This window comes from Panthera leo, chromosome B2 (genome assembly GCF_018350215.1).
Source record: "Panthera leo isolate Ple1 chromosome B2, P.leo_Ple1_pat1.1, whole genome shotgun sequence".
NCBI classification, from domain to species: domain Eukaryota; kingdom Metazoa; phylum Chordata; class Mammalia; order Carnivora; family Felidae; genus Panthera; species Panthera leo.
In genome coordinates this window covers 22,939,215-22,952,100 of record NC_056683.1, presented here as the reverse complement: position 1 = coordinate 22,952,100, position 12,886 = coordinate 22,939,215, and the positions used below count along the sequence as shown (strand labels likewise).

Here is a 12,886-nt window from a genome sequence, read left to right as displayed (position 1 = left end):
TGTTGTTATCTTGATTTTCATTGTAGAGTTACTATGTATATTATAAAACAGTTAACATTCATGGGCTTTTATATTTTTGCAAATGGAATTATGCCATCCTTTTATGACTTTACTTTTCCATGTAGCATTGTGAAGTTCATCTGTGCTGTCATATGTAGAGTTTTAGTTCAGTCATTTTTCACTACTTAAATTCTATTGGAAGAATATGCCATAGTTTATTCATCTATTGGATATTTGACTATTTCTAGTTTTTTCTTTTCTCTTTTCCTATTACAAATGCTATTGCTGAACATTCTTGTACATCCTATGTGTATAGGTGTAAGCGTTTCTCTAAGGTATATTTTATTTAGCAGTGGATTTCACAAAGTTAGTTTTTGTGGACTTCTTTAGCTTTATTGGCCATCACAAGTTTGTTTCCCAGAGTGGTTGGTCCAATTTACACTGCCTTGTGCATTTGTATGAAAGTTCTTGTTGCTCTGTATCCTCTTCTACACTTGACCTTGTTCAAATTATTTTGCTGATCTGGTGGGTTTAAAATAGTATCTTACTATCATTTCATTTCTACTCACCTGATTATATTAAGGTCAAACACATTTTTTATATGTTTATTTGAAATCTATAGTTTTTCTTTTGTTCCTTTCCAGATGGGGCTCATTTATCTGTCTTTGTTTGTTTGTTTGTTTGTTTGTTTTTAGTGATTGGTAGGAATTCTTTATTTTGAATGCTAGTCATTTGTCATTTTTATGTATTATAATAGTATTGTCTAGGTGGCTTTTTTCCCCCAGTTGCTTTTTCATAAATGGGATATATGTATTTCTTACTTGAGTAACTTTAGATTTCTTTATATAATGCCATTCTCCAAAAAAAGTCACTTTATCAGGGAATGTGAGTGGGTGTAAGTTGACAGGTTCCATAAAGATAACCCTTCTGCTTGTCATGCTTGATTCTGGTGGTTTAAGTCTCTGATGTTATTGCCATATCATTCATATTTTCAGCATGGGGATTCTAAATATTTAATGATTTTCAAACATCTACCTTCTCTTTCCTAATCTTCTGTCAGATTTGGTCCCACCCCCTATGACAGTTTCTCTAGCTGGGAAGGTATGCTGTAGGATGCACTTGTTTGACTAGGAAATGTAGCTTGGAGCTTGCTTGGGGATTCCAGTTACAGTATTTGTACAGAATTTGATTTGTTTCCTGGTATATTTTTTAGTTCTGTCTAGCTCTACTTAGGCTCCATGTCACTCCTTCATATTTCCATTATTCCAATGAAAATAACATTTTCGTAGGTTGATTTCAAGTTGTGGTATGAGTACCTTTCTGATTTTTTTTTTTAATGTTTATTTATTCACTTTGAGATGGAGAGAGTAAGTAGGGGAGGGGTAGAGAGAGAGGGAGAAAGAGAATTCCAAGCAGGTTCCGCATTGTTAGCACAGCACCTGAAGCAGGTCTTGATCTCACAAACCATGACATCATGACCTGAACCAGGATCAAGAATCAGATACTTAACCAACTGAGGCACCCAAGTGCCCTATTTTCTGATGTTTTTGCAGCTGTGGTAGTATGTATTTCATACTGTCTGTGGCATACTTTCTCTATGTAGGAAACTTCTGGATAGCAGAGAATCTGCCCAGTATTGTATTTTCAGTGTGTTAGGACTTCTATATTTGGCAAATATAAAGCAATTGTCATCTAATTTCCCCAGTCCTTCTTCCACCAATATGGACTTAATTTTCCCTTTTCAACTATTTGTATTTTTTTCTGTTGTCTCCCCCATTCCTGAAACAGTAACCTCAGTAACACAATCCAACCATTATCTTTTAAAGTTGATGGAGTAGCTTATGAGTTTCCAGATAAGGGGTTTGGATTAGAAAGAAATGAAATTTGGCAAGTTTGGATTGTTGCAAAATGCTGTTTCTTTCATTAGACCCCACTGTTGTTCCCAGTTTGTATGCCCTCCCCGTATCCATGCACTTTGTCCCATGACCTTGAAGCACTTGCCACAGTGTGAGGAGTGGATTTTTCTGCCCTGCTGATTTTTTGGCTTGGCCATGTGACTGTTTTGGCTAACAGGATATTAGCAGATGTGATATGAGGAGAAGCTTGAAATGTACTTGACAGTTAGTTTTGCCCTTTTTTGCTTCTTCCTTCCTTTTAATGAGATGGATAGGTATAGCCTGCATGTTCTAGAACAGTAGGAAGCACGCGGAATGGATCCAAAACCAACCTGGAGCTGAAGCCCAGCCCAGTCTGGACTCCCTGAGCCCCATTCAAGCCCCAGCCCCATAGGCATGTGCTTGTGGTTTTACACCACTGAGATCATGTACTGCTTTGTCCATCTGCAGTAGCTGGTTATAAACCGGCTGGTTGCCCTGTGTATTTTTTCTCAGTTTGCCCTGTGTATTTTTTCTCAGTTTATGCAGGGCTCATAGGTACTTAAGATTCTCTCTTCCAATATCATTTCATAAGATTGACTTACTTCTTTCAAGTTTTCCTTATCACTTCCCTTACTATCTTAGTAAGAAGGATGGTTGAAAAGCTTGACTTTTTCTACCCACCCCACTGCCCCTGAGAAGCCATACACTTCCTAGTATTTTAGTGTGTGTTGTGGTTGTTCCCTAAACCAGGCAGTGATTCAGGGTGGGATTTATCTGGAAAGTTCTCCCCATGGGAGTTTTATGAAATGCTACTGACATGGAGGATCGTGTGTGTGTGTGTGTGTGTGTGTGTGCACCCATGTACATGTACGCATTCTCATTATAACCTTTTTTAATGTTTATTTATTTTTGAGAGAGAGCATGGGTGGGGGAGGGCTGGGGGGGGGCAGAGAGAGAATCCCCTAACGTGGGGCTCGATCTCACGAATCATGAGATCATGACCTGAGCTGAAATCAAGAGTCAGACATTTAACCGACTGAGCCACCCAGGTGCCCCTCAGTATAACCTTTTCAATGCTTTAGTTCTAGGTTTCTGACTTCAGTCAGTCTCAGGAAGAAGTGAAGTTCATTTGTAATTTCATTTTTGGGCAAAAGGGAAATGCTAATAAAGCTAATACAAGTTAAAAAAAAAAAAAAGAATGTAAGCTTTGTGATAGTAGGGAATATTTTGGTTTTGACCACCATTGTATTCCCAGTTCCTAGAGCAATGGCTTGCACATAGTAGGCATTCAGTATACATATTATAACATTAACAATGGGTATTGAGTGGGTGGACCCCTTCTTCCTCATCCTGATGTTAACTGTTCTTTCTCCATCCAGGCTTATTGGAACAATAAAGTGTGGAGGGAAACCACCTAGTTTCCCAGCCTGACCCCTGGTCTATTTATTCTCAGCTGCTAACACAGAAAGATGTGGTGGGAAGTGCAGGGCCTCAGAGGGAAGATCTGCCTATAGTCAGTCCTGGCCACTCCTTGCTGCAGACATTTTGGGTAGGTCATGAGTGTCTCATTTTCTTTATCTGTAAAATACAGGGCATAGATGATATAAACTCCAGATTTCTTTTTAGCTCTCAGATCTTATGATTTGGCCTCTTAAACAAGCTAGAGATTTTTAATATTAATAAAACCCACAGGGGATTGTGTTTTGTTTTATAGCACCACATGGAAAATTGCATAACAGCAGGACTTTGGTGTATATGGTTGGTTAATCAGGTTTCTTCCCCACACCTCCTTAAAGAAACTCTCAGAATTAAAAAAAAAAAAAAAAAAAAGAGTGCTCATATAATTGAATTTTATTTAAACTATTTATGAAACTCTTGCTTCATGGGATTACTGCAGCTTTGCAGGCAGGTAGCAATGTGCTCCTCAATGGCTCAATTTTATTTTCTCCCTCGCAAAAAGGCAATTTAGAAGTTTAGGAATTATTTATGGTACTGTGGGGATAAACACAATCTGGTAAGTTATTTTTCTTTTATCTTCTTTTTTTTTTTTTTAAGGTTTGTTTCTGTATTTTAGGTTGGAAACAGTGTCTTCATGAAATGGTCCTCTTATGTCCATAGATAAAATGAAGTAATGTCACTAGGTAAAATTTATACCAGATTCTCAAAATTTTTTTTCGTTGACATAATTCAGGATTTGGTCAAGTATAACATTTCTCAAAGTGTATGGCTTGGAGCACCTGGGTACTATTGGATGTTTCACACAAGAGAAGATTTGATATTCAACTAAGTGTGGAAATTAATGAGTTGACAAAGTCCTAAAACTCTCTTTAGCAGAGAGCATCTCTGAGTTAGGAAGACCTATCACTGTGCAAGGGATCGAGAGGGCAGTATTTTCAAACATAAGAAAAGATCTCTTTTGTGGAGCCTATTCCAGGAAGAACACATAGGAAAATGCTTTTCCCTTGTTTGCCTGGGCTTGACTGCGAACTAGGAGACTAGTAAAAACGTGTTTTAGGGAAGTAATGACAAAGTATAGTAAGATAGTCTTTTAAAATTTTATCTTAAGTAATGCCTTGAATATGAAGGAAAGCAGCTGATGTTAACATACATGATTTCGAACATTCATTTGGCATTTTAGACTCTCTGTGGAGCCCTGGAAATTGAGGGGTTTGGGGCTTTGAAGGCATTAGGAAGGAAAAGCTCTTGAAATCCATTATTTCATGCTTCCATTTATTAGAATCAGCCTTCCTTCCCTCTGTCCATTCCTTTAACAAGCATTTATTAAGTATCTGTGTGGCAGCCACCATGATGGGTGCTGCATACAGATGTCATTTCTGCCTTTGAGGGACTTAAAATCCAGTGGTAGGGACGGAGGCATCTACCGTTTCCATGATGCTGTGGTAATAGTTGAAGGAAGACACCCTTCCTCAAGAGACTAGGCAAGGCTTCACCAAGGTTGTGTTGCTTGAAGTGAGCAATAAAATTGACCAGGTTGCATGATAGTAGTAGAATGAAGAGATCTTTCTAGGCAAAGAGAGTAGCTTTTGCAGAGATGTGTAGGGTAGGAGGCAGCACCATGTGTTCTGGAAAGACTGGTTAGTATGGGGTACTGGTCAGACCAAAGGCATAGGAATCAAGTAGAGGAGGCAGAAGACCTCCTTGGTCGTAGTCAGTTTGGAAGGGCTTAGAGGGGATATAAAAGAGCTTACATCTCATCCTTCTGGTAGTAGCAAGAGATTGGGAGATTTTGAAGTAGGAGAAAGATTTGATCAGGTTTGTGTTTTAGAAAGTGGCATTACTGAGGAGAGTGAGTTGAAGAAATGCAGGTCCAAAGGAAAGGAGACCAGGTGAACAGTCTAGACTCTAAATGATGAGAGCACTAGCTGAAGCGGTGGCAGGAGAGAGAGAAGCACACCAGACTGGAGTGAATCTGAAGAGTTTTTGCCAGGCTTTTTGTGCCTGGGGGCCGCATTCTGGGCATGCTGAAGGGATCAGGTAGTCCTGGTTGCAGCGCTTCTAGGCATAAGTGATACTCAGAACGTTGGGCATGCTTTGCCACTATATGCCCTCCAGAGAATTATAAGTGAATTCCATGGCCCCTACCCTCTACCCTGTATACTATCAGTTTCCTGAGCCATAAGTAACTAGCATTACTTCTTTCTTATCACTGAGGCGGTTTTTAAGAGAGAGGAGGCAATCAGGGCCACATCTCCTCTGAAATGAAAGAAGTAAGTTATAGAGAGCTCTTCTGAATTGGATAGGCTTTGAGCCCTACCAAACGTGGATTCACTCCTGGATGAAATGCATGTAGTGAGTTGGCTTTTATTATCTCATCTAGAAGATTATTATGACTCTCCTTGACAGGCTGTCTCTGTATCTAGTCTAAGTCCAAGTGTATTTGCTTCCTGGAGAGTAACTGTATCAACCAGTAGTCTACACTGGTTGATTGGTACAGGGAATATGTCTCTACCTGAGGAGGCCTGAAAGAGTCTTTGAATAGCTCCGTTTCTTTGGTATGGGACTTTGAAATTGACTTGATTAATAAATCAGTTTTCTTTCCCTTGTCCATGGCTGGTTATTTCTCTGTTAGCCATTTATGGGGCTGCCTGTTGGGGCATTCTTTGTCAGTATCTTGGTGGTGCATGGAATAGTAGACATGGGGAGAAGATGTGGACAAGAAAGGACAGTATCTTATAGGACTTGCTTATTCTAGTACTTACTAGTTACTGCTGACTGGTTTCCTCAACCATCATAGGATAGGTATACTTGTGTCTGTAGAAAATATTGGGGGATTTAGGCCAGAAAGGTATACTTTCATTCACAAACACATTTATTACTTAACATCCCTGAATTCAAGTACCTCATCTATAAAATGAGACTGATAATAGGCACTTTTTTTTGGTTTGGCTTGAAAAATAAATGAAATAATGCATATAATGTGCTTTGTGGAGTATTTGGTGCATCAAAAAGTGTTAGATCCTTTCTCTTCTTACTTTAACCCTTCCATCCTTTGGGGAGTAAAAGTTGGAACCTTCAGCTTTCATTAACTCTGAATCCCCTGAAAGTACAGGCCAACTTTTGCATCTGTTTATGAAGGGATGTTTTAGGGCAAGGTGTATGGTGGGGAGAGTAATTGTAGTTTTCATTAGATTCTCAAAGGGTTCTGTGGCTTTAAAGAGTTAAGAAACACTGATTACCCTTCTTTTACATATGAGGAGTTAGAATTGTTTAATGGGAAGATTTTAGGTATGAGATTTAGGTATGAGATTTAGGTATGAGAAGATTTTAGGTATGGTAGAGAATCAAATGCAGGTATGATTTGAGGGTCACTGAACAGTTTGTGACTAATAATGTTTTCTGCCTTAAGGACCTTATTCAGACAAGTACAATTTGTTACTTGAAGGTGTTTGTTACCCAGAAGGGCAAAACATTCATCAGATGAGGAAAGGGTAAGGAAGGCAGGTAGCATTTGACGGAAAGGTAGATGCCTGGTGAGAGATGAATAAGGCAGAGTTCCTGACCTCAAAGAGCTAATGGTCTAATAAAGGAAACAGTCCCACACAGAGCCTCAGAAACAAAGTTGTCATGCCAGGTAGCAAGTGGGTTCAGAGAGGATTCAGGGAAGTTGTCCCAGAAGAGTTACTGTTGAAGAGGTGTTCTTTCACTTTGGTCTTAAAGAATGGATAGGACCTTGCCCCAAGAGCAAGAGAAAATGTAGGGCCTTCTAGGTAGAGGGGGCAGCATGTTCAAAGATACAGACTACTAAAAGATTTGGGATGTTTGAGGGCAGAGAATTTGTATATGATTGAAGCAGTATGTGTTGGGAGATGGATCTAGGGGGCCTGTAGTGTGATGGGTTTTTTGGCAAAATTACGTAGTTTGGGCTTAATACTATAGTATTACAGCCAGTAGGGATTTATTTGGAGGAAGGGGAAAGGGATAGCAGAGTAGAAGAAGACCTGTCCATTTACTATGTAGGTTTTATTTTCTAGGTTTTATTTTCTATATTCATTTGGGGTTTATGTGGTGTGTGTGTTGGGGGGGAGGTGTGTGTGTGTGTGTGTGTGTGTGTGTGTGTGTGTGTACACACTCTTCCTTCCACTGCTTTTGCTTCTGATTTTTCTTCATTTTGTAGTCATGTAGCTTTTAAATGCAACTCACATATGTATTCTTTTTTTTCCTTCTTGAAAACAAATAGTGTACTGTATTATTTTACATCTTTTTTCACTTACAGTGTGCTTTAGAGATCTTTGTATGTTAGAAAGCATACTCATTTATATTCACAGCTGCCTGGTTTTCCATTGCGTGTATGAGCCATAATGTATTTAACTAGTGCTGAGTTGGTAGGCGTTTTGTATGGTTTCCAATCTTTTTCTATTAAAAACAGTCTTTCAGTGAATTACTCTGTACACATGTCACATTTCATAGCAAGTATCTCTATGAGATTTGTTCCCTGAAATGGAATTGCTAGGTCAAACATTATATTCAGTATAAAAAAATTTATAATTTTGTGTATATATGTATATTTAATTTTAATTCCAGTATAATTAACATACAGTGTTCTGTTAGTTTCAGGTGTACAATATAGTGATTTCAACAATTCCATATGTCAGTTGGTGCTCATTGTGACAAGTGTACTCTTAATCCCCTTCACCTATTTTACCACCTGTCCCTCTCCCCCCGCCCAGCATTTATAATTTTTATAGCCCTCATGCCTGTCAAGTACACTTGATAGATAACCACATCAAGCTGCCTGTTTCTATTCCCACCTGTGTTGTGTGAGAGTTCTTACTTCCTCACACCCCTAACAACATGTGTGTGATCAAGCATTGGGATTTTGCTAATCTGACAAATGAAAACTGTGGATCAAGGTCATTTTAATTTGTATTTCAGTGAGGGCTAAGCATCTTTTCATATATAAAAAGAGACATTTTTATTTTATTTTCTATGAACAGCCCTTAAATCTCTTGCTCATTTTTTTTCCCATTAGAGATTTTTTTAAGTGGTGAAATAATGTGACCAGGTTTAGGTTGGGGTTTTTTGGTTTTTGTTTTTTTTTTTTTTTTGGTGGGAGAATTTCAGAACAGTGAAAATTGGTGATAGGAAGAGTAAATAGAACCTGTTAATCCATGTGAGAAAATGATGGCCTGCATTTCAGCAGTGACAATTGAGAGAAGAAGAGAAGGTGGATTTCAAGGTATTTCTGGGGTAAAGCAGCCATATCTGGTATATGGATTGGAAGGGGGTGAGCAAGAGGGAGATGTTGAAGGTGATGCCAAGTTAAGTCTTAGTGACTCATAATGCCACTTCACAAGCTGAAGACAAAGAAGGATATGGAGATTGCACCCAAGCTTTGGACCTTCTAAGTCTAAAGTGCCTGTAAGACATCTAGGTAGAAATATCTCAGAGATACTTGGACATAAAAGATATGAAAGTGTAAGTGAGCTTCATAAGAGATTTTGGAGTCATCAGTGTTGTTAAAAGTCATGAAATTAAGATAATGTAAGAAAATTATCATAGAGAAAGGCGAAAAAAGCCAAGGGTGATAACACTGCAAAAAAATAAACATTATCTGGGGTTTCTTTATCTTTTGAATTCAGTAGCAAGTTCTCATTTGGTTCAGGTCTCCATTAATTTGTTCATCATGCATTCATTCATTCATTCATTCAATATTTACTGCATATCAACTAGGGATAGATATACAGCTAGAGATGGTCCTTGCTCTTATGGAACTTGCAGTCAGGTGGGGGACATGGACAGGTAAACATACAGTTGCAGTGGGGCATGATGCCTGTGCATTGTGCTACGAGAACAAAAGGAGGCAGCGTCCAGTGTGACTTAGGGGACGGCTTCGAAAAGGCCTTCCAGTGTGGGCCGTGAAGAACCAGGGAGTTAGGGGTGAAAGGCGGTAGAGAAGGGGAAGCATGTGAGGTCAGAAGTCAGCAAACTTGTTTTGTGATGCACCAGATGCCAAACATTTTAGGCTTGGCTGGCTGTCCCATCTCTGTTGCAGTGATTCGACTGTGCCATTATAGCATGAGAACAGCCACAGACATTGGTAAACAAGTGTGGCTGTGTTCCAGTAGAATTTTACTTATGGGCACTGAAAATCTCATGTAGTTTCCATATGTCATGAAACAGAATTCTTCCTTTGATACTTCTCAACCATTTAAAAACATAAAAGTCAATCTTATCTTGCAGGCCACACAAAAACAAAGGGAGTGGGGCCCAGCTTTGGCCTGCAGGTTGTAGTATGCTGACTTCTGTTCTAGGCTAGAGCAGCTGCATATCCAGAGGTTGAGAGGCAAGAGAATGCACACTGGGTTTTATTAAAAAAAAAAAAAAAAAAAAAGGTGGGGGGTGGCAGGCATCCGGCCGGCTCAGTTGGTAGAGCATCCAATAACTCTTGATATCAGGGTCCTGAGTTCAAGTCCCATGTTGGGTGTGGAGCCTAGAAAGGAAGCAAGCAAGCAAGCAAGCATGAACACTAGGGCTTTTGTAGCAGCCTTTTTTTCTGCTGGCCTCTTGGGTCTTTTTCCTCTAATCTGCGCCACGTGCTATTGCTAGATATATCGTAGACACCTCTTTCATAATTTCTCTGCTTTTCTGAAAAACTTGCAGTGATTTCCCACGAAGGTAATTAAGGTCCTCCCCCTCATTGTCTGCTTTGTTTGCATGAATGTCCCTTCAGGAAGAATTTGGGGAAGGTTTTGCTCCACTGACTGTATAATGTAGTATTTTAGGTATGATTGGAAGTGCTATAAACACCCCAGGGCTTTCTAGGTCACTGCTCATTCCTGTAGATGCATATAGAGCTTACTTTCATTCTGAGCTTTTTGCATATTTTCTGGAAAAGTTACTTTTGGATTAATTTACATATTAAAGTCCTATATTTTCATCTCATTTTTATCCTGCCACTTCAGGTATAGGGAAATAAATGAAAAAGTCTTCAAATGTTGACTTCTAAGACTTTATTACTACAGACAGCTTCATTATGTTGGTGGAAATCTAGTGTGCTTTGAGGGAATTAATCTAGCCTTACTTGCAATCTGTATATGTTTACATAGAATGAACAAACATTGCATTACGTTTCATGAAAATCCAATTATTCCTGTCTCCAGGAAACATGTTCTGCTTAGTATTTAATTCTCAAGTAAGTCCGTATTTTGGCTCTTGAACTGTCATAAGAATTTGGGATTTTGTGCTCACTGCTCACTTTGATAATTCATGGGGAAATGGCTAGTGGAGACTTTATTCCTGTAGCCCTGACCCTATATCTGGGGCTATGGGCAGCATCTGTCCCAGTGGTATGGGGCTAATATAAGCTACTATTCCTGCTAGATTTTTCTTAGAATTAAGAGAAGTAAAGCTAACAATAATGCTGTGCATGGCTAATATTTTATCTTGGAGTCTCTTTTGGATAGAATCTCTTTGTAATCTCTATGGTAGTTACTCAGTTTACCATCTTCTTCCACAAGACTGTAACCTCCCTGAAGGTAGGAATCATACTTAATTCATACTTGTTAGTGGTTGCCAGATTATAAAATATTGAGGAGATGGTAAATAAGGTTCTCAGCAGGCAGAGATGGGTGAGGTGGGCTGGAACATTCTGTGGCCCCAGAACAACGACTGGAAGCAGGCCAAGGGCCTCATTGCTCTGAGTCTTGGAGAAGTGAGGTATAGTTGGGTGTGGCACAGGACTAGGAGTTGAGAATAGATCACAAAGGGAGATTGGGGACTTACTTGGAGCTGGGAATGGGGGACCACTGGAAGTTTCTAAATAGAAATTGTGTATTAAGATCAGCATAGCAAGTCAGTCCTTTTTGACCTGGCCTTGGCCTGCCCCTGCAGCTTTCTCTTCCTCTTTCACCTGTAGATACTCCATGCTCTGCACAGCTCTTGGATGTGCCGTGTGTACTCGTCATGGTTATTTCCCGACAGGACACTAGGCAGGCTGTACACTTATCATACTGTAGTGTCGTTTGTTTATGGCTCTGCCTCTGCTCTTTTCATGAGCTATTGAAGAGAGATCAGGTTTCTTTATTTCTTTGCCACCAATGCCTCACACACGCCTAACCTTTAGTAGGTACTCAGTAGATATTTATCAAATGCGTGAATGGGTGAATGGATTTTGGCACAAACCCTCCACTTCTGGACTGAAAGATAGATTGGATGGAGCAGAGACGGGAGGCCGTGAGAGTGGCTTGGAGCATCATACAGCCTGAGAAAGAAATGTTGAGAGCTTGAATTATATCTGTGGCAGTAGAAATTCAAGCGAGGAAATAGATTCTGGAGACCCGAGGAAGTAGACCTGACAGGCCCCAGTGATCAACAGAGACAATAGGAACTGTGAAGAGCCAGGGAACAGAAAAGTAAAGCTAGGCACCTGAAATAATACACCTGATCATGTCACTCCCTGGATATTTTGTTGGGGGACAAGGGAGTCATTCTGGGTAGGTCTGATTGGGAAATCAGCTTAACAGAGGATTAATTGCCTTGTTTAAAAATTATTTTCCTAAAGGATGCACAATAGAGTGAATCGTGGAGCACTAACGCATCCTTTGCTTAGTAATTTATTCAGATTTATTCAAAACACATTTCTACAAAGGCTATGAGATAGTGACATCTATAGATAACAGATACAGCTGGAGAAGACAAAAATTGAGGGGCAAAAGGTAAAGGTAAAATAAGCATAGGAAAATACAAAGCTGACTTAAGGTGGTAACAGCAAAGTGCACATTTATATCGGTTGCCATAAGGAGATGTAGATTTGGCTGTAGCTGCCAAATGGTAAAAAGGAAAGAGGGAAGCATAATTAATATTATCCACAGTGTCTACAAGATAAAAACATGCTCGTTTTTGCAGGGAAAGCACAATGTTCTTGACACAGAGAGCTGAGAGGAAAACCCCCCCTCATCTGGGAGGCACTGTGTCTTTAAAACAATTGAATTTTATAATGTTCTTTTTTTTTTTTTTTACGTTCCTTAGTCTTTTCTTACTAGTGTGATAGGATTTGATTTGCTCTGTTTAATGTATAATGAAGTTAATTGTGGAAGATCTCTATAACCCAAATCCGCAGATTATTTCCAAATCCCATTTTCTGTCTTTTGCTAATTGCTCACTTGATGAGTCAGTGCTTGCCGCTCCCATGTGCCTGCCATGTTGCCAGGTGTCCTGGTTGGTACAAAAGTGTGTGGGAATTTCTTAAGGAGTTCACAGTCCCTATGGGTACTCTGGCCATCAACACAGGCAAAGTGTGTTAAATGTAAGAGTTGGCTAGTAAGGTAACCATCCAAGACAGCCAGCAAAGCAGTGCCTGACCCACTGCTATCTGTTTGCTAAGACGTTAGATGATGTCTGTGAATGTAGATGTAGGCTGGAGGGGCCGAGGGAGCTTTGAGAAGGAGGAATGATCTTTTTTTTTCTTTTGTAATGAAAGCCTCAGTATTTTTATTATTTAGTTTATACACTAAATTGAAAATGGAGTCATTAGTTTATTCTTTTAACAA

General features: G+C 39.5%; 1 protein-coding gene across 30 annotated transcripts in view; it reads left to right on the top strand.

Annotated features, from left to right (window-relative positions):
• The window catches only part of FARS2 (phenylalanyl-tRNA synthetase 2, mitochondrial), a 538,971-nt gene that overhangs the window by 216,911 nt on the left and 309,174 nt on the right, over positions 1 to 12,886 (top strand). For 28 of the 30 annotated variants that reach the window (XR_006202464.1, XR_006202465.1, XR_006202466.1 and 25 more), the window contains one exon: positions 3,331 to 3,426. The exons of the other annotated variants lie outside the window; for them this stretch is intronic. Coding sequence is in view for 22 of the 28 variants with exons in the window: in XM_042938006.1 (XP_042793940.1) it covers positions 3,331 to 3,426 (96 nt within the window). In the remaining 6 variants the exon portion in view is untranslated. The remainder of the gene's footprint in view (positions 1 to 3,330; positions 3,427 to 12,886) is intronic. 30 annotated transcript variants of the gene reach the window in all.